This window comes from Prionailurus bengalensis, chromosome B2 (genome assembly GCF_016509475.1).
Source record: "Prionailurus bengalensis isolate Pbe53 chromosome B2, Fcat_Pben_1.1_paternal_pri, whole genome shotgun sequence".
In the NCBI taxonomy this organism is placed as follows: Eukaryota; Metazoa; Chordata; class Mammalia; order Carnivora; family Felidae; genus Prionailurus; species Prionailurus bengalensis.
The window spans coordinates 129,065,604-129,092,783 of NC_057349.1; the positions used below are offsets into that span (position 1 = coordinate 129,065,604).

The 27,180-nt window shown below is 40.2% G+C and overlaps 1 protein-coding gene across 8 annotated transcripts in view; it reads left to right on the plus strand.

Moving 5' to 3' along the window:
• Positions 1 to 27,180, plus strand: part of AIG1 (androgen induced 1) — a 244,083-nt gene that overhangs the window by 37,174 nt on the left and 179,729 nt on the right. For all 8 annotated transcript variants that reach the window (XM_043592492.1, XM_043592491.1, XM_043592485.1 and 5 more), the window contains exon 2: positions 20,669 to 20,824. In XM_043592492.1, coding sequence (XP_043448427.1) covers positions 20,669 to 20,824 — 156 coding nt within the window. The remainder of the gene's footprint in view (positions 1 to 20,668; positions 20,825 to 27,180) is intronic.

Here is a 27,180-nt window from a genome sequence, read left to right on the forward strand (position 1 = left end):
ACTGTTGTTCAAAGACATGATGTTTCGTGGATTTGTAACATTCCACTATTCCCTTAAGATTTAAGTAATGTCATTTTGATCAATTTAGCAATTTCCAAATTGTTAACAGTATAAACTCCACTGAAACACTCATCCATAAGTCTTTGTGACGAGGTGAGATGCATTTCTAAAAGTATATTAAAGACTTTTGATTCGTACGTCCAAATTACATCTCTGAAAGTTTCTACCCATTCTGAAGTGTCCACTTGTATGACAGCATTTAAGTAAGAATTAAGTAAATGCAGAAGAATGTGGGAAAATGTACGAGAAGGCTGTAAGTTTTAGAGCCAGAATATTTGCATTTATTTATACCATAGGCGGCAAGGCAAATATATTGTGGTGTTTATTGTTTTTCATGTTTAAAAGAAGCATTTGTCTGATGAAATAAAAGCACTGCACTGAAATCAAGAGGCCTGATTCCTATGCTGACTGACAGAAGATTATATATAAGCTTGAGGAAGTCACTCTACTTCTTACAGCCACACACTCACAATTTGTAACATGGTGATAAATATGTATCTTAGAAGACTTTTGCGGCAGTTAAGTAAGATTGTGCATAAAAAGCTACATGCAGAGGTCCTGGCACCTGGCAAGCACCTGGGGTTGACCACAGGTTTATTGACCAAGAGTACATTTTTTTGGTTGAAGAGCAAGATTTCATCTTCCTCAGTGTATTGCATCTGTAAATTTATACAGTAGTCGAGTTCCCATTAGATGTCCTGGCTGCTCCACGAAAGAGCAGAGGGCACAGCTCCATGACCTTTTAGCTGTACTGTCAACATGTTTGATTATCCTGGTCAGGGTTAGCTCGATGTAGTTCCGGTCCTTGATTGAACATACATTTGGCTTCTGCCTTGTTCCCGGCACTGAGCCAAGCGTCCAGTGACACAGGAATGAATAAAATGTAACTTTGCCCTGCATAGGTTCACAATCTAGACAGAAAGTGTGGGTACCATTGTTTTCTGGGTGAAATTCTTCTTCTCCTTATTTTTAGTGAACATTTTTTGTACCTTTCATTTGAGCTGTGTCCTAATAGGTATTTGGGGTTGAAAGTAAGCAATGATAGGGACGCTTGGGTGGCTGTATCGGTTAAGTGTCCAACTTCGGCTCAGGTCATATCACAGTTTGTGAGTTTGAGCCCTGCGTTGGGCTCTGTGCTGACAGCTCAGAGCGTGGAGTCTGCTTCAGATTCTGTGTCTCCCTCTCTCAGCCTCTCCTCTGCTTGTGCTCTGCCTCTCTCTCAAAAATAAATATTTTTAAAAAGACGAAGTAAGTAATGGTAAAACCAGGCTCAGCCTCTGAGATGGTAGGAATGTTGTATGCACATTAACTGGCATGCTTTGGTAGAAAGAGTATGGGCTTTCATTTAAAAGACCTGGGTTCATATTTAGGCTTCAAAACGTTCTTGTGGAATGACTTTGAGCAAGGCTAGCCCCTGTGTTTCGGGCGAGAAAATGAAAAGAAATAAAACTCAATTTTTCATTCATTCGGCAGGTATTTATTGAGTGCTAGGGATTCAGCACTTAGTAGCATATACAGCAAGTCCCTGCCCTCAGGTTCCAGTAGGGAAGGGAGAGTGTAAAAAGTGCCCCCCTGAAGAGAGAAGTAAAGGCAGCTTGAGAGTGTCGTCATCAGTGAGGAGGGGTTGCAGTTTTACAGAGTTGCAGGGAAGGCCTCACTACCAGCTGATGTTGGAAGGAAGGAAGTGAGCGGGTGGTTTAAAGGAAAAGCAGGGGCAAAGACCCCAACGGGAGACCAGCGGAACTTGGAGCAGAGTGAGTGAGGGGGGAAGTGGCAAGAGTCGGTGAAGGGCTTCATGAGACGTGTTGTTAAGGACCTTGGCTTCTACTGGACCTGAGACGGGAAACCTTTGAAAGGGCTTGAACAGAGTGACATGATCAGACTTGAAACAGCCTCATTCTCTACATTCTGGCTGCTGTAGAGAATAGAGTAGAGAAGACCAGAAAAGCAGGGTGCTCAGGTGGGAGGCTTTGCCAACAAGCTGAGGTTAGTGGTGGTAACTCAGACTGTGAGACAGCAGGAGAAGTGGCGCACGGTGTCGAATTCTGGAGATGATTTTTTTAAGGTAAAGCCGACAGGATTTGCAATGAAGTGCATTCACCAGGCTTGGGACCTATGTAACTATCAAGTCAGATTCGCCATCGATTCAGATGAGCAGGGCTTTAGAGAAAGCAGACTTGCCAGGGACATAAGGAGTTCATCTTTGGACTTGTGAAGTTTGAGCCAAATGTAGATGTCAAATAGCCAGTAGTTCAAGGGAGAGGTTCCAGCTAGAAATGTAAGTGTGGGAGTCATTATCAGAGAGACGGTATTCAAAGTGAGGAGACTGATTCAGATTTCTGCAGCTGGAAAAGACAAGAGGTCCAGTGACTGAGCCCTGGGGTCCACCAGAGTTTGGAGGTGGCGAGGTTAAGAAGGAAAAAGCAAAGAGACGGAGGAGTGTCCACTGGAAAAGAAGAAAAGGCCACCTTGCAGAACAACCTATGTGAAAGCACATTCCATGTCATAACCTACCATAGAGGTGATCACTGGGCAGCTGTTAGGCACTTTTGGGAAAAGGCAGTTAGCATGCTTTTTAGTGCAAGATTTGATTGGGGTATTTTTCACGAATAGCCTTTCCCTTGTTCACTGTGGTCATTGCCAAAAACCTATCTTTTTATGAAACGATGCCCTGATGTCCTCATGATCTGAAAGATTGAAAGCATTTCTATCAGGGATGGATTCAAGCCCAAGGGTGTTTGGTCTGCACTGGAGCTGGCTCCATGTGGCCCCGGGCAGCATGCTTCATGAGAATGTGCAGGCAGCAATAGTGGCCTCAGCCCTTCGCCTGCTATGTAAAAACACTGGTTCAGAAAAGCACGACAACATTGAAGACACATTCCAGAAAATCGATGGTCTCCACATGCGTTGTCACCTTGTGTGTGGAGAGAGCTTTTCCAAATGTCAACTATATTCATTCAGTTGACAGAAATCTGTTTGTTTATTTACTTATTTTTGAGAGAGAGAGAGAGAGAGAGAGAGAGAGAGAGAGAGAGAGAGAGAAAATGAATGAATGGGGGAGGGGCAGAGAGAGAGGGAGTCACAGAATCCGAAGCAGGCTCCAGGCTCTGAGCTGTCAGCACAGAGCCTGACGTGGGGCTTGAACCCACGAACCGTGAGATCATGACCTGAACTGAAGTCAGACATTTAACCGACTGAGCCACCCAGACACCCCAATAGAAATTAGTTTAGTATCAGGAGGACATTATGCTACATGAAATAAGCCAGTCACAGAAAGATAAACACTACTACTTGATTCACTTCTGTGAGGTATCTAAAATAAACTCATAGCGACAGAGTGGATGAGTGGTTGCCGCGGGCTGGGGAGAGGGAAATGAGGAGTTGCCGATCAATGGGTGTAAAGTTTCATTTGTGCAAGATGAATAAATTCTAGGGGCCTGGTGCACAACATTGTGCCTATAGTTAACAATACTGTATGGTACACTCAAAAAAATCTGTTAAGAGGGTACATCTCAGGGTGCCTGGGTAGCTGTCGGTTAAGCATCCAAATTCGGCTCAGGTCATGATCTAACTGTTTGTGAGTTCGAGCCCCACGTAGGGCTCTGTGCTGACAGCTCAGAGCCTGGAGCCTGCTTCGGATTCTGTGTCTCCTCTCTCTGCCCCTCCCCCACTTGTGCTCTGTCTCTCTCTGTCTCTCAAAAATAATTAAATGTAAAAAAAAAAATTTAAGAGGGTACATCTTATGTTAAGTATTATTACCACGATAAAAATAAAAATGAATTTAAAGAGAAATTTAGTAACAAAATCCCAAAACTTATCATTTATGGTGCCTTATGATTGATAGCGTTAATAAGTAACTGAATTGTAAGATCTTACGAAGAGCTTTTTGTTTTAAAGCTTACTATTTATTGTGTGTGTGAGAGAGAGAATGGGAGAAGGGGCAGAAAGAGAGGGAGAGAGAGAGAATTCCAAGCAGGCTCTGCGCTGTCAGCATGAAGCTCTATGCGGAGCTTGAACTCATGAAACCTGAGATCATGACCTGAACTGAAATCAAGAGTCGGACGCTTAACTGACTGAGCCACCCAGGCGCCCCTAAGATCCTATGAAGAGCTTTACAACAAAGAGGAATTTGAGAGACCTAAAAAACAAAACAAAACATTACCAAAGCCACTCCTATACAGAGCTTCTGGAGAATGTCCCAAAGAAAGACTTTTCATAGTACTTTGTGGTTGTCACTTACCAACAAATTTCTAGGATGTCTGGGAACACTATGGCTACTAGAGAGGATCCTAGCTTTTTGCCCAGGTCTGCTCAATTTAAATATCAAATATCGGGGCGCCTGGGTGGCTCAGTCGGTTAAGCGTCCGACTTCGGCTCAGGTCATGATCTCGTGGTCCGTGAGTTCAAGCCCCGCGTTGGGCTCTGTGCTGACTGCTCAGAGCCTGGAGTCTGTTTCAGATTCTGTGTCTCCCTCTCTCTCTGACCCTCCCCCATTCATGCTCTGTCTCTTTCTGTCCCAAAAATAAATAAACGTTAAAAAAAATTTAGTATCAAATATCATAAACTTCACAACACAGATCTTTAAATTAGAGGTTATGAAAGGCTAAGCAATTTGAAAGTATGTAACAATTTTCATAGGCTGCTGCCTTCTTGAGAGATGTCCATCAAACAGGCAATATTTGGGTGAATGGAGTAAAATCCATCTCCAAGTAGTGGGTAATAAACACTAGTCCAAAAGCGCAGAGGCGGCTGGTCCCGATGACCGTCAGAGCACCCTGTGGAAAGGAGTGGAGCTGAAGCCCTGGGGCTTTCTGTATTTCAAGGGGCAGGGCGAGCTTACAAAACTGTGTAAGCTAAGATGAAGAGAACAGGTATGTGTTTGCAGTGACTCCTGAACACTTTGGGCTTAGTTATCTAAGTGACGTATCCCTCCTTTATCCATCCTTTGGAGTTTGGGGCTTCTGCCTGGCCAAAGAGCCTTGGACAGAGGCATTCATCCCTACCTGCAAACCCTATTCCATGCACTGATGGGTGTGCGTAGCGAAATCACAGCATAGCCAGGAAAAATAATGCCACGGAAAGAAAGATTTTTCTGATTCTACATTTGGGGAGATTTCACTCAGGATATTTTGAAGCCACAAAAGGAAAGTTGGGCTTTTGTAATGTTGATGAAATATTCTGTCCCCGGCTCAGCATCAATACTGGATTTTTAAAAAGGTAACTGAGGCAGATGTTACATATGCTCTGTGTAAGCGTCTTCACGGACAGTCTGTAAATTTGACATAATTCATTGAATACCTTTAGGTGATATTTTCAGTTCAACTCTCGCGTCCAGTGTCAGTTATGCTTGGAAAGATGGATAGATTAGCTCTTAATCGTCCACCAGATTCTCTAGCATTCACCAGTTTGAAACATCAAGATTCCACTGCTGCATTCTGATCAAGAGAGCTATTGATTAAAGTGAACATCTTGTGTTATGTTAAGAATGAGGTATATATATTTTTCAGAGTGTCTGAGCATTTTACAACTTTATATGTGCTTTATTTTGAATGTTTGTGTACCCTCCCCCGTTCGTGGGTTGCATCCTGACTCCCAGGGTGATGGATGGTATCAGCAGGTGGGGCTTTGGGGAGCCGATTAAGTCATGAGGCTGGGTGGATGAGACGAATCGCCCTTGTGAAAGAGGCTGCAGAAAGAGGTGAGGTTACCGTGAAAAGATGGCCATCTGGGAGTGAGATTCTCACCAGCACCTTGATCTTGGACTTCCCACCCTCCAGAACCGTGAGAAATAAATTTTTGTAGTTTCCAAGCCAAGTAGCATATGGTATTTCTATCATAGCAGCCCTAACAGACTAAGACAAAGTTACATAAAGCTTTTCCTCCAAACCTCTTCCTTTCCCTTTTCTCCGCCTCCCTCCTTTTCCTTCCAAACCCCCCTCGTTCCCCCTTCCATCATTACCTACCGGCAATATTGCCATAAACATGTCACTGTTAGCTATTTGGAGAAATTGTGAAAACCACTTGTTAGGAGCAATTTCACTGTGGTTATCGACTAAGACTTTATCACGGGCAAGCAGGGGAAGGCTGCTCTGTACAAGTGCGAACTCTCATGAGCCATAAGTAAGCATTTGATTTTCTACCAGTAAAACCGTGTGGTAATTATTTCAAATAATATTATTGTTCATGATTCTGATTTCAACAAAAAAGCCCTTCTCAGAAAAATCTTTATCAGAACCCCTTAGAAACTTAAAAACAGTTTTTTCCTAAATTTAGTACGCCCAGAACAAGACAGTTTTCCATAAGGTTGTTTTTCTTAGCTGTCTTTAAAATTTAGTACAAATTTATACTTTCCAGTGTCTAAGAAACAGCTGATTATTTTCATTTGTTATTCTAGCGAGGAAATTATCACTCGTTTTCAAAATTAACGTACTTCATGATGCAACTATTTTCATTTGTTATTTTAGTGAGGAAATTATCACTCTTTTTCAAAACTAACGTACTTTATGAAGCAACATAAAATATGCATTTTCTGTGTCCTGAGTTCTTAGAGCTCTTTATTTCTTCTTGAATTTATACTTTTTAATTTCATTTGACTTCCTGATATGTGGTATTGAATTAACTTCTCTCAGGAGCAGTTTCTGGATGAATACTCTTTTTAGAAGCAATGTATATTTTTATTCACACCTGTTGGAACTTCTCCAGAGGGCTTTGGATTTTCCTGCTTTTTTCCATCCGTAACAAAAGTGATGAGACTATCTTTATCCCCTTGTGGGGGTGTAAATCAGATTTGTTTATCAAACTGATACATACTCATCAATTTTTGTATTGTTCTATCCATGTACAGTTTTGGCTATTGATGTTTCCCTCTATTTATTAGCATTTATTTTTTTTAATGTTTTTTCTTTATTTTTAAAGGAGAGAGAGAGACAGAGCATGAATGGGGGAGGAGCAGAGGAGAGAGGGAGACACGGAAGCAGAAAGAGGCTCCAGGCTCTAAGCTGTCAGCGCAGAGCCTGATGCGGGGCTCAAACCCACAAACTGTGAGATCATGACCTGAGCCAAAGCTGGACGCTCAACCGACTGAGCCACCCAGGCACCCCTATTTATTAGCATTTAAACACACACTTTGTTTCTGAGAACACAAATGTGGCAAGGTCAAAAGAAAATGTGTTACTTTAATGTAATTGAAAGGAAAATGCAATTGCTTCTATTGCAAGATGCAAGACACTCAGTTACTATTCATTGTTTCATAAATGCATTTTATATTGATATACTTCATTGATAGATTTCTGAAATGTCTCTGATATTTCTTAGGATCAATTGTTTCTTTGTATTTTGACTCCAGTTTCTTTTAACTGTTATTGGGGTGGGGTGCCATAAATTTGCAATAAGATAATTGGTGCCTGAAATTCACTCCTCACAATATATCTTGTCCTCAACTCTTCTGACTTTTGTCTCGTTCATCCTGGAGCTTGGCACCACAGCCACCCTTGGATTTCATTGTCATCAAGAACAGCTGGACCTCTCTCTGTCCACAAACCACAGTCTCCCATCTTTCATTTTGTTCACTTGCACCAGACATGCGACCACCCCCACCAAGCGAAGGACTCACTTCTGTCTCTCTTGACTTCATGTTTTTCTCTGGCCAGTCTACACCCTGGGATCTGTCTTTCATTACTCATCTCCTGATGCCCTCACTGCCCTAGTGTCTAGCTGGGCTTGCCTTACAGACCCTCAAACCCATGAGGTCCCATTTGTGTGCCCTGTAACCTGGGCACTGAGCACAATTGCAAACAAGTAACACGGCAGTGCACAACAGTGGCAATAGAGCTCTGCCGGCTCCTTTCTCACAGGAAGGTGCTCCTTCCTCAGCACCTGCTAGCCATCCTTCCACCAGTTCCAGGTCAGGCTCCCTGCCACCCTGTTTGGCTGTCTTCGCCACTCTCATTATTCAGTAATTGGCAAGTGGGTATTAATACTACACCCCACACGTCATGCCAATCTCAAGGGATGCAATATCAAATTAAAGCCAAACCCTACCCTCATTGGCCCACCACAGAGTCAGGTATCTATAAAACAGCGACGCTATTGATGATTTCATTATACTTGATTCAGGTGGTAAAGAAACCAAGATAAGAGGTGACCTGAGCTGTTTCCTGGGAGGTGGGGAGGGAGGTCTAACTCAGCTCTGGGTGGCATTTTATTATCATTGTCTTCTCCTTGTGGCTTTACTGCATGTGCATTTCTGGGCTACTATTGTGGATTTTTATTCAGTTCTTTTAGGGCTTTATTTAAGTAATAACATTCATTTTCCGTCTTTTCTGGCTTACTTTTATTGTTAGATGTTATGCTTGAGCGATTCACCTATGTTGATACAGGTAACTCTAGGTAAATTATTTTCACTGCCCTGTATTATTATTCTTTTAATACCTCTATTTATGTAAGGTTGAGTTTATGCACATTTGGGTTGTTTTCTTTTCTTTCTTTCTTTTCTTTTCTTTTTCTTTTTTTGCCACTACAAACAATTCTGAAATGAACAGGAAGATCATGACAATGATTTGGTTAAATTTCAACATATATATAAAATTTCACTTTGGCCATTCACTTCAGCCTTCTCTGTCTAACACAAGTATCAGAAATTAGTAGCAAAATAGACCACCTTGAATGTTCTACCATATTTGAAATGTTAAGATAATATATTCATTGGTTTGCCTGATTTACTCTCTATAAAAGATGACATAAAACAATTAAATGGCCCCAAGCCAGGAGATAAGACTCACATTGCCAGTCTGAATAATTAAAAGCAAATGTTCTTCCGATTCTCTTGCATTTCATTAGAATAAATGAAACAGTGTTCTCAGTGCTATTAAATATCAATGAAGTTGTGGGGAATTAAATGAGATATGTATTGTTTCTCAGCCCCCGATTCACCCTGTAATACCTGCTCTTCCATAACGGACTAAACTTTTTAAGCATTTCTCCTTCACAGTGAGGATGATGTTAATTAGCGGGTGCTGAAGAGTTATTGCAGGAGGAAGGGGCTTCGCCCACTGGTTCCAGCCGCTGCCCCATTGATCAGCCACATGGGTAAGAGGACGTCTAATATTGCTTCTCCCCAGCCACAGGCAGGGATGTGCAGGCCCTTGGTGACCATGCCCCTGCAGCCCTCCTAAGGAGGGCACCACACGCTCCAGATCTCCTGCCCCCAGTGGTTGCTTAGCTCCTTCTGTGCACCTGCTCATCAGCTGAGGCTCATCTGCACCTGGGAAGGCTGCTTCCTCTGTACCCAGTGTGACCGTGGACCAGATCTTGCCCCGGCAACCTAGAGAGCTTTTCCACCATCCAGCAGGCTGCAAACACACCTCCCGCAGTGAGGTCTGAAGCCCATCCTTGGAGAAGAGTCTTCTTCTAAGTTCTTCTTTCCTTAGATAGTATCTCCGAGGCACAGCATACCTTTTAGAGTTCTTGTTACATCTTGTAGTTACTCTCCTTTGATAGCTCAAATATTCTTTGTATTAAACTTCTATCAGTTTTTAAGAAATGAATGAATTCAATTCTAAAACCTAACATAAACTTACAGTTCCAGTTTTCACAGAGCCCGAGGCAGGGCTGGATTTCATGAACCATGAGATCGTGACCTGAGCCAATATCAAGAATCCAACGTTTAACTGGCTGAGCCACCCAGGCGCCCCAAGAATAGTTCGTCTTATACACATTAGGCTCTGTACCAGTAAACTTCAAAATGATATAGTAAGCCAGTGAATAGGGTAGAACAATGGCCAAGTTGAGCAATACTGGCTGGGGAGTGAGATCTCTCAAAGCCCCTCAGAAACTTTTGTCTGGAAGATCTGTTTCTGAAGGCAGAAATCAATACCTAGAAACAGGGATCCACCTTCATAACTATGTTAACCATTCAGTTCCCTGCCAAGTAGTTACCTACAACTGCGTAGACATTGCCTTTAGGTAGACTCAGTGTTAGATCAAAATCAATAGATAAATCAATATTTAAAACAGAAACTTCTAAGGACAGGGGCCATGTCTTTCTTAGGACAGGACCATGTCTTTCTAACTGGTTCAATTAACACAATTTCACCTGTGTGTATATATGTTCTAAAAATAAATCATTCGTTTTATTATATACAGATTATGCACAGGTTTTGTATGATTATCTGATTCTGTGTCGTCTAATCAATTAAGATCTAATTTGATCTTAATTCAGGTCAAGGTCCTTTCTAATTTAGCTTTCAAACTTATCTATTCTTTAGTGATTATGCGTGGCACTTAAATCATCTACTGAAATGAGTTAGTGGGATAAAATACATTTTACAATGCTAGAAAATTTAATGCACTACAGAACAGATTTGTGTTAAGACACACCATTTTTAAACAATTGTTTATTGCTATTATTGTGCTTAAATCTAGATATCACGTGTTTAGCAAGTGTGGATTCCACCAAGTTAGAGGTTAGACACTAAGCACATTCTCATTTGCAGTGAGACGTACATTTGGTAGTCTGCATTTCTGCATTAGTAGTTCACTAAGTGCTTTGTACATAGTAGTTAATCAATAAATATTTGCTAAATAAATCAATGGTGTGTTTAATTCAGGATTCAAAAGGGATTCATGCTAATATTAATAGCTTAAAAAATCTGTAAGCCTACAGAAGTTTTGCGTAGCACATGGGATCAGTGAAGCGCAATGAGAACCCCGAGGGGAATTTTCTGTCATTATTTGCAGATTAGAATAGAGTCTCTGGAAAGGTCCCTGCTGTACTTTTAACGGGTTGTCGCTGGAACATGGTATGATTGTACCCATTACTTTGTGAAGCATATCCAAATGCCTTCTTCAGATGACTGTTCTCCCTGCTTCTTATATATTGAAAGAAATTATGTGATATTGTAATGCATTTTGTTGACAAGCTTTCCTTTCCGAGGCTGCTTATCTAAGTGCATTATTTCTGACTGAAAAACTTATTTTTCTTTCTTTCTGTCTGAGTGGATTGCTTGCCAGTGGTGACTTATGGCCTAGTTCATCGATTTTCAGTAATGAGATAGAGCAGTATGAGGTAAATGTCTGTGAACATGGGCATGGGTTCTAAATCACATTCAGAAAACCACAGGCGTGATGATGCAGTGAGTCCGTCTCCTCAAAAATGTTTGTGGTGAAGATTCCTTGAAAAACCTTGGGCTTACAGCACATCACTTAAATGGCAGATCTAGACAAATAGACTTACAGTCACCAGAGTGAGAAAGCCATGCTGGTTTGTTCAGGGCAGTAGAGGAAAACTCACCAGCCAGTGCATCTGGTGGGCAGTCTCAGTGGATGAGGGAGGCAGAGAGAGCCTGTGGGAGTTTTAAATGCATTGATTTCTCCACAGTGGAGCATCCAAACATGTAACTGAGTGCAGCCTCCGTGTAGCTGATGGGCTCCCAGGGCTATAGAATTGCTACAGATATTCACATGTCTGAGGCAAGGAAAGCACTGGAAACAAATGCAAAGGAGATCCTTGCAGAATTCACTCATCTGATTTCATAGTGAGTCACAGTCTCATGGTGCTGAGATATGCTTGGCGATCCCTCTTGATCTTAATAACAAGAAGATGGAATTATAAACCATTAAAAACTAAGATATTGGGACACCTGGGTGGTTCAGTTGGTTGAGTGTCTGACTCTTGATTTTGGCTCAGGTCGTGATTTCGTGGTCATGGGATGGAGCCCCCAGCACCAGGCTCCATGCTGGGCATGAAGCCTGCTTGAGATCTCTCTCTCTCTCTCTCTCTCTCTCCCTCTCCCTCTCCCTCTCCCGCTCTCCCTGCCCCTCTCTCACGCACACCCCCCCCCTCAAAAAAATTAAAAGTAAGATATTTTTGGAATAGAGAGGGAATCCCTTGAATGTTGTGTTTTGTAGCACTGTAATTTTATGGCCCTTATATCCTTTCCACATATCTCATATCTCCAGACAAATTCACTCTTCATTGAACACAGATATTTCCAGAAATTCTTTCTTTTATCTAAATCTCCCGTTGATTAGTGCTCTCATCCTCATACGTGGGACTCCTCCAGACCCTCCCTTATGACACCTCTAAATCTTCCTGCCTTCTTTCCATCGGTTCTTTCTAGTTTTCTTTCATTCCATGATCCACATCACTCCAGTGTCCATTGCTACCCCTCCGAGTTCTGTTGTCTTATTTCTTCTGTAGACCAAGTCTAAACTAACCCTAACGTAAGTGGAATCTTCAAACATTATTGTATTCTTTATGTTAACCTTATGAGAATATAGTACAATCAAAATGCGGTACGCGACACATGCATGTCATTAGAAATCTTACTCCCGATGATCAAGATAGTCGTTCTGTGGTCTTTTAAAACTCATATAAACAAAGATTTGCATTTCTTACTTAAAATGCTGCTTTTCCTACTTGGGTGCATTCTTTGTTTTTGCCTGAGGTTGGCCTGTAAAAATTAGCAACTCATTATAGTAATGACATAACTTGATATACCGACTAAAGCTTTGGTGTAATTACATATAATTGAGGACCCTGAAGATGATCTAATGAAATGAAATAAAACGTATTCTAGATAAACCATATCTACTATGTTTGAGAATAAATGGCAGAAGTATAATAAGTGTGCCTTATGCTAGAAACAGAATTGTAATGGTTTAGTGCATTCCAGGAAAAAAAAAAAAGAAAATAATATTAAGTTCATTTAATGAATACCACTCATGGGTAAGAAAAGATAAGAATAGGGGCACCTGGGTGGCTCAGGTGGTTGAGCAGCCGACTTCGGCTCAGGTCATGATCTCGCGGTCCGTGAGTTCAAGGCCCACATCGGGCTCTGTGCTGACCGCTCAGAGCCTGGAACCTGTTTCAGATTCTGTGTCTCCCTCTTTCTCTGACCCTCCCCCGTTCATGCTCTGTCTCTCTCTGTCTCAAAAATAAATAAACGTTAAAAAAAATTAAAAAAAAAAGAAAATATAAGAATATGAATGGAATTGGGGTACATTTCCATACTTGTGGAAGTGAATCCTGAACCTAAAATGACTCAGTAAATAATCTATTATTTCCTGACAGGGAGAGTTGAGGGGGTGGAGAGAAGATGTAGAAGGAATTATTCAACAGTAGAGAACATTCTAGAGGAACAAATACTAGAGTGAGTTCAAAATATCCTGGGCTTTTTTTTTTTTTCATTCTGATAAATCTCTATTTATATTTCTTGGAGAGATGTGGTACATTTGACCACTTCATTTCTACACGTGACACAAAATAATAAGAGCAGCCAGGCTGCTAAGAACTCAAAGCCAGATGGTGTATATGTGTGTCATGCTGAGTTGATGGTTTGGAAATGCCAGCCCTGCAGAATGGCTGGAGCCAAATAATGCTTCAAGGTAATCGTAATCCTACTTAAAATTCACTTGTGCATCTCCATACAACTTTCACATTCTTAAGTTTATTTAATGAATTTTAAGTTGCAACGGACAACGTGATACGTACAGGCAATAGAGCAAAATGTGTCTCGTGATTTGTTGGCTGTCAGCTCCAATCAAATTCTAATAAAGTAGCAGAAATCTGAAGTGTTAGTTTAACAGTATTGTCCGACTGCTTCTTAAATGAGCAAATAACCAAACGTCAGGCCATGCTTCTCCCTAGGGAGCGGTGAGCTGTTCTATAATCTTTAGGGATTATCTTTTAAAAATTAGTCAGTGTTGGGGCGCCTGGGTGGCGCAGTCGGTTAAGTGTCCGACTTCAGCCAGGTCACGATCTCGCGGTCCGTGAGTTCGAGCCCCGCGTCGGGCTCTGGGCTGATGGCTCGGAGCCTGGAGCCTGTTTCCGATTCTGTGTCTCCCTCTCTCTCCGCCCCTCCCCCGTTCATGCTCTGTCTCTCTCTGTCTCAAAAATAAATAAACGTTGAAAAAAAAATAAAAAAAAAATTAGTCAGTGTGAGTTGAAAACAAAACAAAACTAACAAACCCAACAATTTCCTGTCTGTCTCCTGATGTATGGAAATGAGGAGAAAAGCATTTTGTGGTACCTCTTTTCCCTGACCTCCGCAGGCTCACTTGGGAGAAGTCTTCCATAGCAATCCAGGTGAGGCAGGGGGCATAGTGTGATCGCAAGCCGGGGAGAGCCCCTGGCAAGGTCTACAGACCGTGACAGGCTAGCAACCAGGCAGTAGTGAGGCGACTGCTGTGTTAGATGATCCCACTGGAGAAGGAGATGAATTGACTGTAGGAGGATATAAGACTTCATAACACCACTAACTTAAATGAGTTTGACAAACTGTTGTTTTATTTTTACATTTATATTTGCAGAATTGCTGTTGTTTTTCTCCTGTAGAACATGAGCTTCTGTTTCTTCCCTCCTTTTATTTTTTATTTTTTGCTTTTTTAAGGTTTCCCCTCACCTTTTCTTTTATATCTTCATAAAAGCATCTGTTTCCCAAGAATCATGAGTTATTTGTTATTAAAATATTATTGAACATTAATTGAGTAACTGAGCCCCATAGTAAATCAAGTTTTGCTTTTTAAGATGTTATACTTTTTAAATGAATTGACCCTTTTGTCATTATGAAATGTTTCTCTTTATTTTTGGTAGCGTTCTTTATCTTGAAAGCTACCTTTTTTTTTTTAAGTGTATTTATTTATTTCGAGAGAGACATAGAGAGGGAGCGTGCATGTGAGCAGGGGAGTGGCAGAGAGAGGTAGAGAGAGAATTCCAAGCAGGCTCCATGCTGTCAGCATGGAACCTGACTCGGGGCTCATTGCCAGAAACTGGGAGTTCATGACCTGAGCCAAAATCAAGAGTCTGACGCATAACCAACTGAGCCACCCAGGTGCCCCAAAACCCACTTTTTGTATTGATATAGCTATTCCAGCCTTCTTACAATTAGTGTTTGCATCCATTTTCCTTTAACAAATCTATACATATTTATAGTGCCTTTTCTTTGTGTTTTAAATACAGTCTGTCAATCTCTGGTATTAATTGGGAGAGTTTAAACCATTTGTATTTAATGTAGTTATAGGTATTATTGGGTTAAAGTCTGAGATCTTACTGTTTTTTTTTCTGTCTGAACTATTCTTTGTTTCTTTTTCCTAATTTTTTACTTCTTTTGGATTACCCTAATGTACTGTTAATGTTCCATTTTATTTCTAATATGTGCTTATTAGCTGTAATGGACAGAATTTCTAAGTTGGCCCCCAAAGATGCCCCACTCTAACCCTGAAAACCTGTGAATAAATGACATAGAACTTCTCTGATTATGATGTATGGCACAGTTGACCTTAAGAAAAGGACATTACTCATGTGGATGTAATCTTACCACATGAGCCCTTAAAGGCAAAAAGCTTTTTCAGATGGATGACAGAAGAGAGAAAAAGAAGGGAAAGTCAGGGAGATCTGAAGCACAAGAAGAATCTGATATTCTGTTCCTGGACTTGAAGATTGGTGGGCAGGGGGGTGGGGGCGCGGGGTGAGAGCAGGTGCAAGGGTTGGAGAGCAGATCCAAGGAGCTGAGAGTTCCTGGCCATCAGTTAACAAGGAAGCATGAACCTCAGTCTTACAGTCAAAAGGGACTGGATTGTACCAACAACCAGAATGATCTTGAAGCTCCTTTCCTTGAGCCTCCAGATAAGAATGCTCCTTAGCCAGGACCTTGATTTTGATGGCATAGGGCCAGACTAACCCACTCGGACTTCTGACCTACAGAATGTGAACAAGTAAATTGATGTTGTTTTAAGCTGCTAAATTTGTGGTAATTTGTTATGTAGCACAGACAACTAATGCATTAGCTGAAGGTCTCCATTCCACTGTCTTAGTGGTTCCTTTAGGGTTTACGGTATACATCTTTAACTTATCACCGTCTGCCACCAGATAATATGCCACTTCATATATAACTAAAAACTTAACAACCTACACCTTCCATTTCTTCTTTCCCTTGTGCTATGTCATAATTGTATTTCTAAATATGTTTAAATCCTCACAGTATGTTCTCATATTTCTGCTTTAACTAGTTATTTATTTTTAAAAGATTAAATAAAACAAAAAATAAATCTTTTATATTTATCCATATATTTATAATTTTTAGCAGTTGTCATTGATTGCTTCATATAGATTTGAAGTTATATCTGGTATCATGTTTCCCATTTTGTTCACATTTCTTGTAGTGAAAGGCTATTGACGATAACTTCTCTCAGTTTCTGTTTGTCTGAAAAAGCCTTTCACCTTTGAGAGTTTTTCCTCCTTGTAGGACTTTAAGGTCCCTGTTTTCTGGCTTGTGTTGTTTTACATGAGAAACCTGTGAAATTTCTTATCTTTATTTTTCTGTATGTGATGTCTTTTCCACAGATTTTTCAGCATTTGATTACACTGTACCTTGATGTGGTTTTCTTTGTTTATACTCCATTTGTTTCATTTCTTGGATCTGCACGTTTATAGTTTTCATGAAAACTTCATGAAGTTTTAGAAGAACTTCAGCCATTGTTTCTTCTAATGCTTTTTCTTTTCTTTTCTAATATTTTTTCTACATGCCTCTCTTTCCTGCTCCTTTGCAGCTCCAATACACTTATGTTAGACTGCTTAATATTTTCTCACAATTCACTGATATTCTGTTGATTTTTAAAGTCTTTTTCTTTCTCAGATTCATTTTGAATAGTTTATGTTGCTATATACTCAATGTTTAGATTTTTCTTCTGCAGTGTCAAGTTTGCTATTATTTCCACCTAGTGACTTTTAAGTTTCAGGCAATGTCTTTAATTTTTAGATGTTCAGTTTGGTTCTTTTTTAATGTCTTTTTTTTTGGCTCATTATTTTCATTTAACTTCTTGAACTTATGTTCTTGTCTGCTAGTTCCAATATTTATGTCATTTCTATACCTGTTTTTTTATGTTTATTTATTTTGAGAGAGAAAGCTTGAGCAGGGGAGGGGGAGAGAGAGAAAGGGAGAGAAAGAATCCCAAGCAGGCTACACACTGTCAGTGCAGAACCTACTGCGGGTTTGAACTCACAAACCATGAGATCATGAGCTGAGCTGAAATCAAGAGTCAGATGCTTAACCAACTGAGCCACCGAGGCAGCCCATATATCTGTTTTTATCTAATTAGTTTCCTCTTGATTAAGGATTTTTTTACTTCTTGGAAAGTCCAGTGACTTTTGATTGGATGTTGATAGTGTAATGTTGGATATTGCTGAATGTCTAGATTTTGCTATATTCCTTTAAGAATTGTAGAATTTTGTTTTTGCAGGTATTTAAGATACTGTATATTGGCTTGCTTTTTTCTGTGATGATTGTTTTAAGTACTAGTGGGGTGGATATAAAGTAGCCTTTATTCCAAGGCTATTTTAACATCACTAATTAGGTGATAAACTTCTTAGGTCTCTACTGAATTCTTGTTGTAGTCAATAAGGCCTCTCTGGTCAGAACTTGAATACCTCTCCATTCTGAGTGTTCTCTAAAAATTGTTTAACCTACAGCTTGTGGCAGGTAAAATGAGAAAATGACTCTCAGTGATATTCAACATTGTATAATCTCCTTCCTTGGGGTTTTGGAAGATTCTGTGAATACAATCAATCCTGCAATTACATTACTTTATGTGGCAAAAGGACAATTATTCAAAGTGGGTCTGACCTCATCAGGTGAGCCATTTTTTAAAAATGAGAGATTTCTTTGGCTGATTGCAGGAAAAAGTTCAATATTTGAAAAAGCTGATTTATATATATAGTCCAAATGTCTAGCTGTTTATGGTGGGAAGGCAGCACTGGTAGTAGTTACTTGATCATGGAATTTTTTTTTTTTTAATTTTTTTTCAACGTTTATTTATTTTTGGGACAGAGAGAGACAGAGCATGAATGGGGGAGGGGCAGAGAGAGAGGGAGACACAGAATCGGAAACAGGCTCCAGGCTCTGAGCCATCAGCCCAGAGCCCGACGCGGGGCTTGAACTCATGGACCGCGAGATCGTGACCTGGCTGAAGTCAGACGCTTAACCAACTGCGCCACCCAGGCGCCCCGATCATGGAATTTTAAAATTCACTTAATTCACTTAATGTGGAGATTTTAGTAAATCCTACTATTACAAGCCAATTTTTAAAACTAAAGGAAACTGAGTTAGAAGGAAAACAACAGAAAGAGACTCACCAGCTACAGCCCAAAAGTATGAAAACCACTCTTTTATACCTTTTATTTTTAAGTTCTTTGGAAATATTTCATAATAGTGAAGTACACAGAGAATAATACAACAAACATCTATATACCCAAATGATCAACTTAAGATATAAAATATTACTGATGCAGTTGAGGTCCTTCCCCAGTGTTATCCTCCTTGGAGAGGTACCTGAATTCCATGCTATTAATTCCATGCATTTCTTCATATTTTACTTCATATACGTGCATCCTTAAAATTATCTTTGCACTTTTTTGAAATTTATTTTGATGCTGTCAAAATGTAGCATTTTCTTGGTTTCCTTTTTTTGTTTAATGTTTTGTTGTGAGAATGAAAAATTGATATGTACTTAGAACTCCACTATATGGATATAGCACAGTTTGTTTATCCAGTCAAATTGAAACATTAAATCCAAATTTTTGAAGCAATGAATGCAGAAATTAACCTTCACATGCATATGACTAGAACACACGTATGGCAGTTTCTCTAGCAAATACCCTCGATAGTGAAGTCATTAGATAATAAAGAATGTACATCTTTAAATCACTAGACATTGACAAGTATTCTTCAAAGGGGTTGTTCCAGTTTGCATTCCTACCTTAGGGTTTCTGGTTGTTCTACATCCTTAGAAACAGTAGTATTGTCAGAATTAAATTGTGAAAATTATATGGTTGAAAAATGCTATCTCATTGTGGTCTACATTTGTGTTTCCCTAGTAATTGATCATGTAGGGCCCCTTTTACTATGTCCACAGGCCAAATTGGCATGGAGATTATTATTCCCCAGCCTGGCCACTCCAATTTCTCAAAACCCCTTAGGGTCGACATAAAGATCAAACATCTACAGCGATAAGATATGTTATGGAAAGTTTTCCTAAGTGTGAAATTATTCCCTGAGTCATTAAAATTATTTCTGGTCATCACAACATGATTCTTGCCAACATGCTCAGTTATGGCCATCTCAACTTCTCCTCCTCTGCTTTTTCTTGTTGTAGGAAGCATAACAATAAACCTTAAGTCATTGAAGCTGAAAGGCAGGCTAAGTTATGAGAAGGAATAGAACTTTAGCTAACATTGGCAAATAATGGCAGGATTTGGTCAACTTGGAATAACATGGTAATTGTATTATATGTAAAAATACTGCAGGGTTTTTGTTTATTTGACTAAGGTCAGCAATGGAATCTCCATTATTTGGAATTTTCAAAATGGCTTAGATAAGAATTTGAACAGAGTGATTTGACAATCCAAGTGTGTCAGCGCTATGCTAAATGGAAGCTGGTAATTTTGAGGGTCCTTCTTCCCTTCGTTTTGTGCCTCAATGAGGAACTCATCCACAGAGCTTTCACAGATCCTTTCCACTGCCAAGATGGAAATTTGCCAAAAATTTTTTCTTGTTTTCTAAAGAGGTAGTGAATAAAATTGTATCTTTTGCAAATCTGTCATCAGTGAATTATTTCTGGTAGAGGACACCAGAAAACTTACCCTGAATCTACTCTTGGTGCTAAATGGGGTTGATTTTTGAGCCCAGGGAATATATTTTCTGCCCTTTCCATAATCTGAATGATCATTTGCCAAGCTATATTACAGTATGCTTCCTGCCTCCACCCACAGCTCTGGATCATCGATACTTTTGCTCCCACATTAGGAATTTCACAGATTATTGAATTGTAGTATTTCAATGTCCTCCCCTGAGATAGTCCAAGTTACACGTAGCTGATGTAAGTAATTTAATTTGTAATTTATTTGGGAATGTACAACTGAAAACTTTTTTGGGGAATATGGTATGGGTATCTACGTTTGTATTACTTTGGAAAGATTTTATTTTAGAAGAACAGAAAATCTGAGAAGGAGGTCCTGTCGTTCAGGTTTGACAACAGAAAATCATTCTGTACCAGTTTTGATTATTGCATTCAGTTGATTTCTCTGTGACTCAAGGACTAGAAGCTTTCTACCACTTCCTTTGGTGGAGAACTTTCCAAATCTAGGAGATTAGAGCATTGGAAGTTTTCTTTACATTCAGACAAAAGTGTCTCATTTATTACTCAGGCTACCTTGATTCTTTTCTTTGCACTTCTTAGATGTTTGTTAAACCCTACTAGTCAATGTAATGACCCCACAGATGTGATATTTTAAAATAATAGACATGTCGTTATGATGTTTGATATTTGACACTGCTTTGTATTGGGCCTCTTTAGACATGTACTTGCATGCAGAGTTTGCATTTGTCCCAAGGTGAGCAAAAACAGAAGCAGTGTTTTTAGGATGGATTTTCTCACCTATGATACCAAGTTGCAAATATCTTATTCTTTTTTTATTTGTAGGGCCAGCTCTGTAAATACGCTTCTGATCATCTCTTATCCTGTGTCATGTTGCAAAGTTGTAGCTTGTTTGCTGTCCTACAGCTGGGGTCTCTTTAGATCTTATGGACTAACACGAGCTGTTGTCTCCCTCCAGGTCATCCAGGCTGTGTTTTTTGGTATTTGCGTGCTGACTGATCTTTCCAGTCTTCTGACTAGAGGAAGTGGGAACCAAGAACAAGAAAGGCAGCTCAAGAAGCTTATCTCGCTCCGGGACTGGATGTTAGCCGTACTGGCCTTTCCTGTCGGGGTTGTGAGTATGATGTACAATGCATTTAACCATAAAAGAAACTTAAAGGGTCTTATTTCAGACTTCTAAGAGGAAAAAAAAAAGGGCTCACTTCTAAGAGAAAAAAAAAAGGGCTCTAGCAGGTGTCTGTATTAGTCTGCTTAGGGCTGCCATTACAAAGCACCACAGACTGGCGGGGGGGGGGGGGGGGCGGGGGGCGGGGGGAGAGGGCGGCGCTTAACCAACAGAATTTATTTTCTCACAATTCTAAAGACTAGAAGTCTGAAATCAAGGTGTTCACAGTGTTGACTTTTTTTTTTTTCCTGAGACCTCTCTCCTTGGCTTGTACATGGCCTCCTCTCCCTGTGTCTTCACCTGTGTATCCATGTCCTAATCTCCTCTTCCTATAAGGACATCAGCCAGACCGGAGTAGAGCCCATCAACGACCTCATTTGATCTTAATTGCCTCTCTAAAGGCCATTCCTCCAAATATAGTCACTTCTGAGGTACTAGGGGTTAGGACTTAAACATATAAATTCTAGGGAGACACAGTTCAACCCATAACAGCTTCTCTAGCAGCCCAAATTTGAAATGTATGGTCCTTGGGTCTATGACCATTCTAGTGTTTTTGAACTTGAGAGAGGAAGTCAACATTAGCTCATACTGCTTCGTTCACCCAACTGTGCCATTAGCTAATATCATTTAACTACATGCTGCTTAATGTTTGGGTCTGTTCTGGCTTCATTGATTTTCATTATTTTCAGTTACATGCCCTCCATTGCTTGACTTCCTTCACAGGTCTGTTAATCGTCCATTGTCTATACATAAACCGTGTTTCTTTAAAAGGCCAGGGCCCCATGAGATTCTATAGATTGTAACCTGTGGAGAGGCATGAAAAGAGGGAGAAAACTCTTACAGATCGCAAATTGTGAAAATAAGGAAGAGTGTGTTACCTAATTCAAATTCAGACCTTTCATTTGACAACAACACAAGGAGATTATTATAATCTGGTCACACTCCTCTGCTCGTTCCCTCATCTTTTTCCTTTGAAAACCTAAATGGGTGCTCAGATTGAAACCATCTCACAAATCTCTCAAAATCTGTTACTTAACCCGACAGAATTAGATGCCTTACCTATTGTTTAGTATTTCCTTCTTTGGACTTGACATAGAAAATTCAAATGCTTTCTATCAGAATAGTTATCTAAGAGAAAATTTCCATTGGCACAAAGTATAAAGATTTGTACTCGGTGCATGAAAGAATTATCTGGAATATCCAAGTCTGTGTATTGTTTTGTTTCTTTTTACTGGATTGTTCCCTTGGAATTTCTCTAGGTATGTCATTACCTCTGGAAGTCTTCCTTGGCTAAGAGGAACACAGTAACACAATACAAAAGTAAATAGGAATACAGTATTAACATTTTCTCTTAGCTCTGCCTCTCTCCCTCCGTTGTGTGGTGCCCAGCTGTGTTTCTGGGGCTTAAATTGTGCCTCTTGCCACTCTCATCAAAGGCACATTGCATATGCCCTTTAGACATTTTTGACATTACTTTGGCCAGAAACTTTTTGCACCTGCTTAGGACTTGAGATGTTTCTCAGCTTTCAGTGTCCTTCCTGAAGTTAGTCGCGTATGCTTCATGGTTTGTGACAAGAATGGGAGACTTTGTGCTTGCTTATTTGTTTGGTTACATTTGCTGTGTTCCTCTGTTTTCACTAACTTTGTGGTTTTCTCTGTGTTTTGAAAAAGGGAAGAGAAGTAATAATACCTTTAATTTCACACCTCCTTTTAAACTGAGAAGTCATATCACATTCCGTTGCATTTGTATACACCTTCCCAGGTGGGAAGCTTCACAGAAGAATAATGAATCAGATGAACAGCTTCACTTACTTTTTTAACTCTTATTTTTTGCTGATATTTTATAGTCCATTTTTTACATTCTTTATAATCTTCCCTGTTAATATATGAGTCACTTTCCTTTTTAGAGCCACTAGCCTTTTCTCTTAACTGAACTTTTGAAGTCCCTCTGTTATATTTCCCTCTGTCTCTCTCTCCCTTTCTCTCTCTCTCTCTGTCTCTCTGGTATTAGGAAGAGTTTTGAGCAATGTTCTCCAGAAATCTCCAGATGTTTCCCACTGTTTCTTACTCTATCATTTGAGTTTTTGTATCCAGTTTCCCGGTTTCTCAAACTAATACACAGAAATGCATCCTGAGGAAAAAAACAAACCAAAAAACACAAAAAGAAAAACCAAACCCTGGTAACTAGCTGTTTCCCAGACTCCACTAATTTTATAGCAAAGTCATATTTACAAAGGACATGAATTTGTCTCTTTATTTGCATTTTAATGCAAACTGGGTTTTTTTCATTAAAATAAAATTTTATGGTTTTTCACCTTTCTTTCCCCAACTTTGTTTCCCAGCTTTCCTTTCCAGTGTGCCCTTACCTTTGCTGTGGCTTCACAGGTTTTCCCTTGCCCCTTCTGTGTCTCTCTCATACCCCGTTTGCTCAGTAGGGTCTGGAATTTCAGTGTGGTTTTATCGCTGAACTTTTCTCCCTTGTTAAAATGTGAACCCTCCCTGGAGCAGCGCCACTAGGAATCACTTGAAAAGGTGTCATCTTTACTCTTCCTGTGGCTCCTGGCCTGGGAGGGAGGTGCCCAGCCCAGTGGGTTCATTTCATCGGAAGGATGGGAACAGCACTAATGCCTGGAACCTGATTGACGGACATGTCCTTATACCCGTAGGCATCTATAGTGTGAGAATGTTTATCATGTATGAAAACGATTAATGATAACATTTGTAATTAAACACCTTTTGCCATATTGACTGACACAGAATCCTAAAGGGCAAAGCACCCAGGCACTCACCTGTGCCTGGAGAGCCCTGGGCATGGCTCGAGATTTTAGGCAGCAAGGTGCTCAGCCTCGGCTTAGAACCTGCCTGTGGTCCCCTGAGGCCTCCAGGCTCTGGCTGCCAGGTGATTGCCAGCCTCACAGAATTCCACTCCCTCGTGGCTCCTTCGAGCCCCCACCTTTTGTTTGTCAGCCAGAAGTTTGCAGAGAAAGTAAAGTTATTTTTGCTTCCCGGTGCAGGGCAGAAAGGCAAGGGGCATGATAAGGGGGCAGAGTGGCACCCTCTACTCCGATTTTCCTGAAGAGACCTCTTAGCCCCAAGCTTTTCCTGTTGCTCCCATTATCTCTCTTTCCTTCTCTCTCTCTCTCACCTCAACTGCAACTGTGGCAGCAAGAAAGACATGGGTAGGTTATCTAGGATTCGTATTGTCTCCACTAATGCTTCCTCCAATAACGAGGTTAATTGAGAGCTGACAGTAATTGCTTGATGTGGGCATGAAGCAATAAATACGATTTTTGTGACCCATGGACCTAATGCATCTACTTCATGGACTCTTTCTCTCGGATATATAAAAATAATGAAGCATTCCAATCAAAGATAGTTGGCATAAAGTTTTGTTTGAGCATAACCTTGAAGAAATTAGGCAGTTGCTTGAGTGAGCCTAGCCTGTATCATCCTGATTTGTGCAGATTCCCATAAATGCAAAGCTGGCCTTGATTAGTAACGCTAATGGCCGGAAACCACCACCACTCCCAAAGCCTTGCAACTCATTTTGCAGGGATAACCCATGGGAGGCTCTTCTTACCATGTGCAGTTTATTTCTGAACCCTGTCACCCTTTTAAAGAAGCATTACAAATAACTCTATGACATTATGTGGTCTGGAAGCACTGAAGTTTATTAGGAGCAATCAAACCAAGAATGTCTTTTGTCTCCTGTGAGTTTGTTGACTTTCGTGCTGGCAGATACTCTTCTAGTTAAGAGAATAGGCTAAGGCTTTCAACCAACCAACCAACCAAACAAACATACAAACAAGCAAACAAAAAGATAAAGAGGAAGAGGAGCAACAAAATGAGTATGACGGGTATGAAATGGTTTCTCTCAAAAATTCTAAGTGTGTCTCCAACTTTTATCCAAAGCAGCCCATTTAATGGCAAAGAACCATCATACATTTCCCATTCATTCAGGTGCGTGCATCCCATTTATTTGCAGCTTCTTAGCTTCTATGGGACATGGAATCAAATCTCACCACCTCCCCAGTACCTCTTTGTCCCTTCTGTTACTTGACAGAAGGTAGGCTGTCACTAAACTGACCTTGACTGATTGATGGGTAAAGATGAGGATGTCCCTGTCTGTATAGAGGGGGAGTGAGTCCAAGCAGGGCCTAGAAATTTGGGTTGTTCTAACCAGGGATGGGCATCCAGGGTATCCCCAAGCAAACCAGCATGTGCCAAGATACGTTCTTCTAGAATTTGGGCTTTTTACCTGAGTTTAGCCTCAGTTACTTGTTCAGTAACCATTTCTGGTGTTATAAGTATATTCTTGTAAAGACTTGGTAAAGATTTTATATGTACCAACCTAGTCTAGACTCCTTTAAAACTTGTTTTTGCTTGTGATGGGGACTGTGTGGTACCTGCTCCCTTAGGGAATATGGAAAACATAATTTGAAATCTCAAATGCAAACTTAAAGAAAAAGTATCTAGCAGTTATTTTCAAAAAGTGAGTCTTTATTTATTGACATACTAGCTAACTCTGAGCCATTCTTCAGAAAAATTTTGTGAAGCATACAAATTTAGATCATCATATCCCTACAATTTAAAAAACATTGTTTGCCTTTCTGATTTTCAAGTAAGAGATTGGCTTACATGGAAAGCAAACAATTAATATTAATTACTAATATTAATATCTGTTAGTGTAACATATAAAGGAAGGGAATTTGATTCCATTTGAGACTGTATGAAGCCAATGCCTTTTCTTCTGTTTTGATATTAAGGGAAAAAAATTTTTAAAGCGCATTATTTACTTTATTCTACAAACTCTGGATTTAATATAAAAATACACTTAATATCCGCTGATCCTCTCTTTATTAAATTTTCACACAGGTACCTAAAACCAAACTCTTTCCTGTTTTGTTTTGTTTTTTTCAAGACTTCATTGATGTTTTAAGTTTCTTCAAATGCCCTTTTCCTTTCTCCTCACCTTTGAAGTTAAAAATATAATATCTGCTAGGTCATATTTTATGGTAAAACCCAGTTCATTTGGAGTTGAGGAAATCATGTGCCTTCTCCCTGCACTGAAATGAGTGTGAGTTGGGTTTCCTAAGAGGGAAGATTCACAGATGAGGATTCATTCAAGATCAATAAACAAGAGGGTCGCCTGGGTGGCTCAGTCGGTTGAGCGCCGACTTCGGCTCAGGTCACGATCTCGCGGTCCATGAGTTCGAGCCCCGCATCAGGCCCCTGTGCTGACAGCTCAGAGCCTGGAGCCTGTTTCAGATTCTGTGTCTCCCTCTCTCTGACCCTCCCCCGTTCATGCTCTGTCTCTCTCTGTCTCAAAAATAAATAAACGTTAAAAAAAAAATTAAAAAAAAAGATCAATAAGCAAGATTAAGTTTTCCCTCCCCTACCAGGAGAAATACTCAGGAGACTATAATCACCTAACCTAGGTGAGTGGTCTTACCTCATTTTTTGGATTGCCTTTTCCAAAGACCAAGGACATGATGTGATTAGACAGATGTATGAGAGGGAACCAGGTTGCTTCTCAACCGTCTTAGATATATTTTTTCTCCTCAGTGGAAACCAAAGATTTTTCTGCCTAAGTGACCTATTTGATTTGTACACATTCATGCCAACTCACAGCAGCCAGCTTTCTCAATGCTTGCAAGATAAATTTCTTCCACACAGAAAATAATCACTCTTTAACAATATTTTCTATAGGCGCCCACTTTTAATCACACTACAGTGGAAACCACACATTTATATCCAAAACATTCAAAGGACAGCAGTTCTAGTCAAGTCAATAATGATTTGTGGGTAATGGAGCTTACTAGGTAAGCAGATAGTGCTAAGAGCCAAGATAGCAGGAAGGATGGATCTTGTCCTTCAAGAGTCTCACAGCCTAGAGAAGGTGACTTTATAAGCTATATCAACAAGTAAATTAAAAGAAGGCATGGTGTGTATAAGAGTGCATGGCTCTAAGGTGCAGAAGTAGTCCAGAAGAGGAAGGGATTGATTTTAGTGAGTGGGAGGTCCTGGAAGTCTTCCCAGAAATGATGATATTGGAGCTCTGTTTTGAAGAATGACTACAGACTTATTGGATGTATGAGTTAATGATGCTTTCAGCTGCAAGTAACGGAATACCCACAGCTCTCCACCTGGCTTACTCTTTCAATTCATTCAAGTCTCTGTTCAAATGATTACCTCTCAGAAAAGCTTCCATGAATAATCAATATAATTAGCCTTCCATTACTCTCAGTCTCTTTGCCTTGCTTTATAGTCTCCGTAATGATTACCACTACCTGGCACATTATATG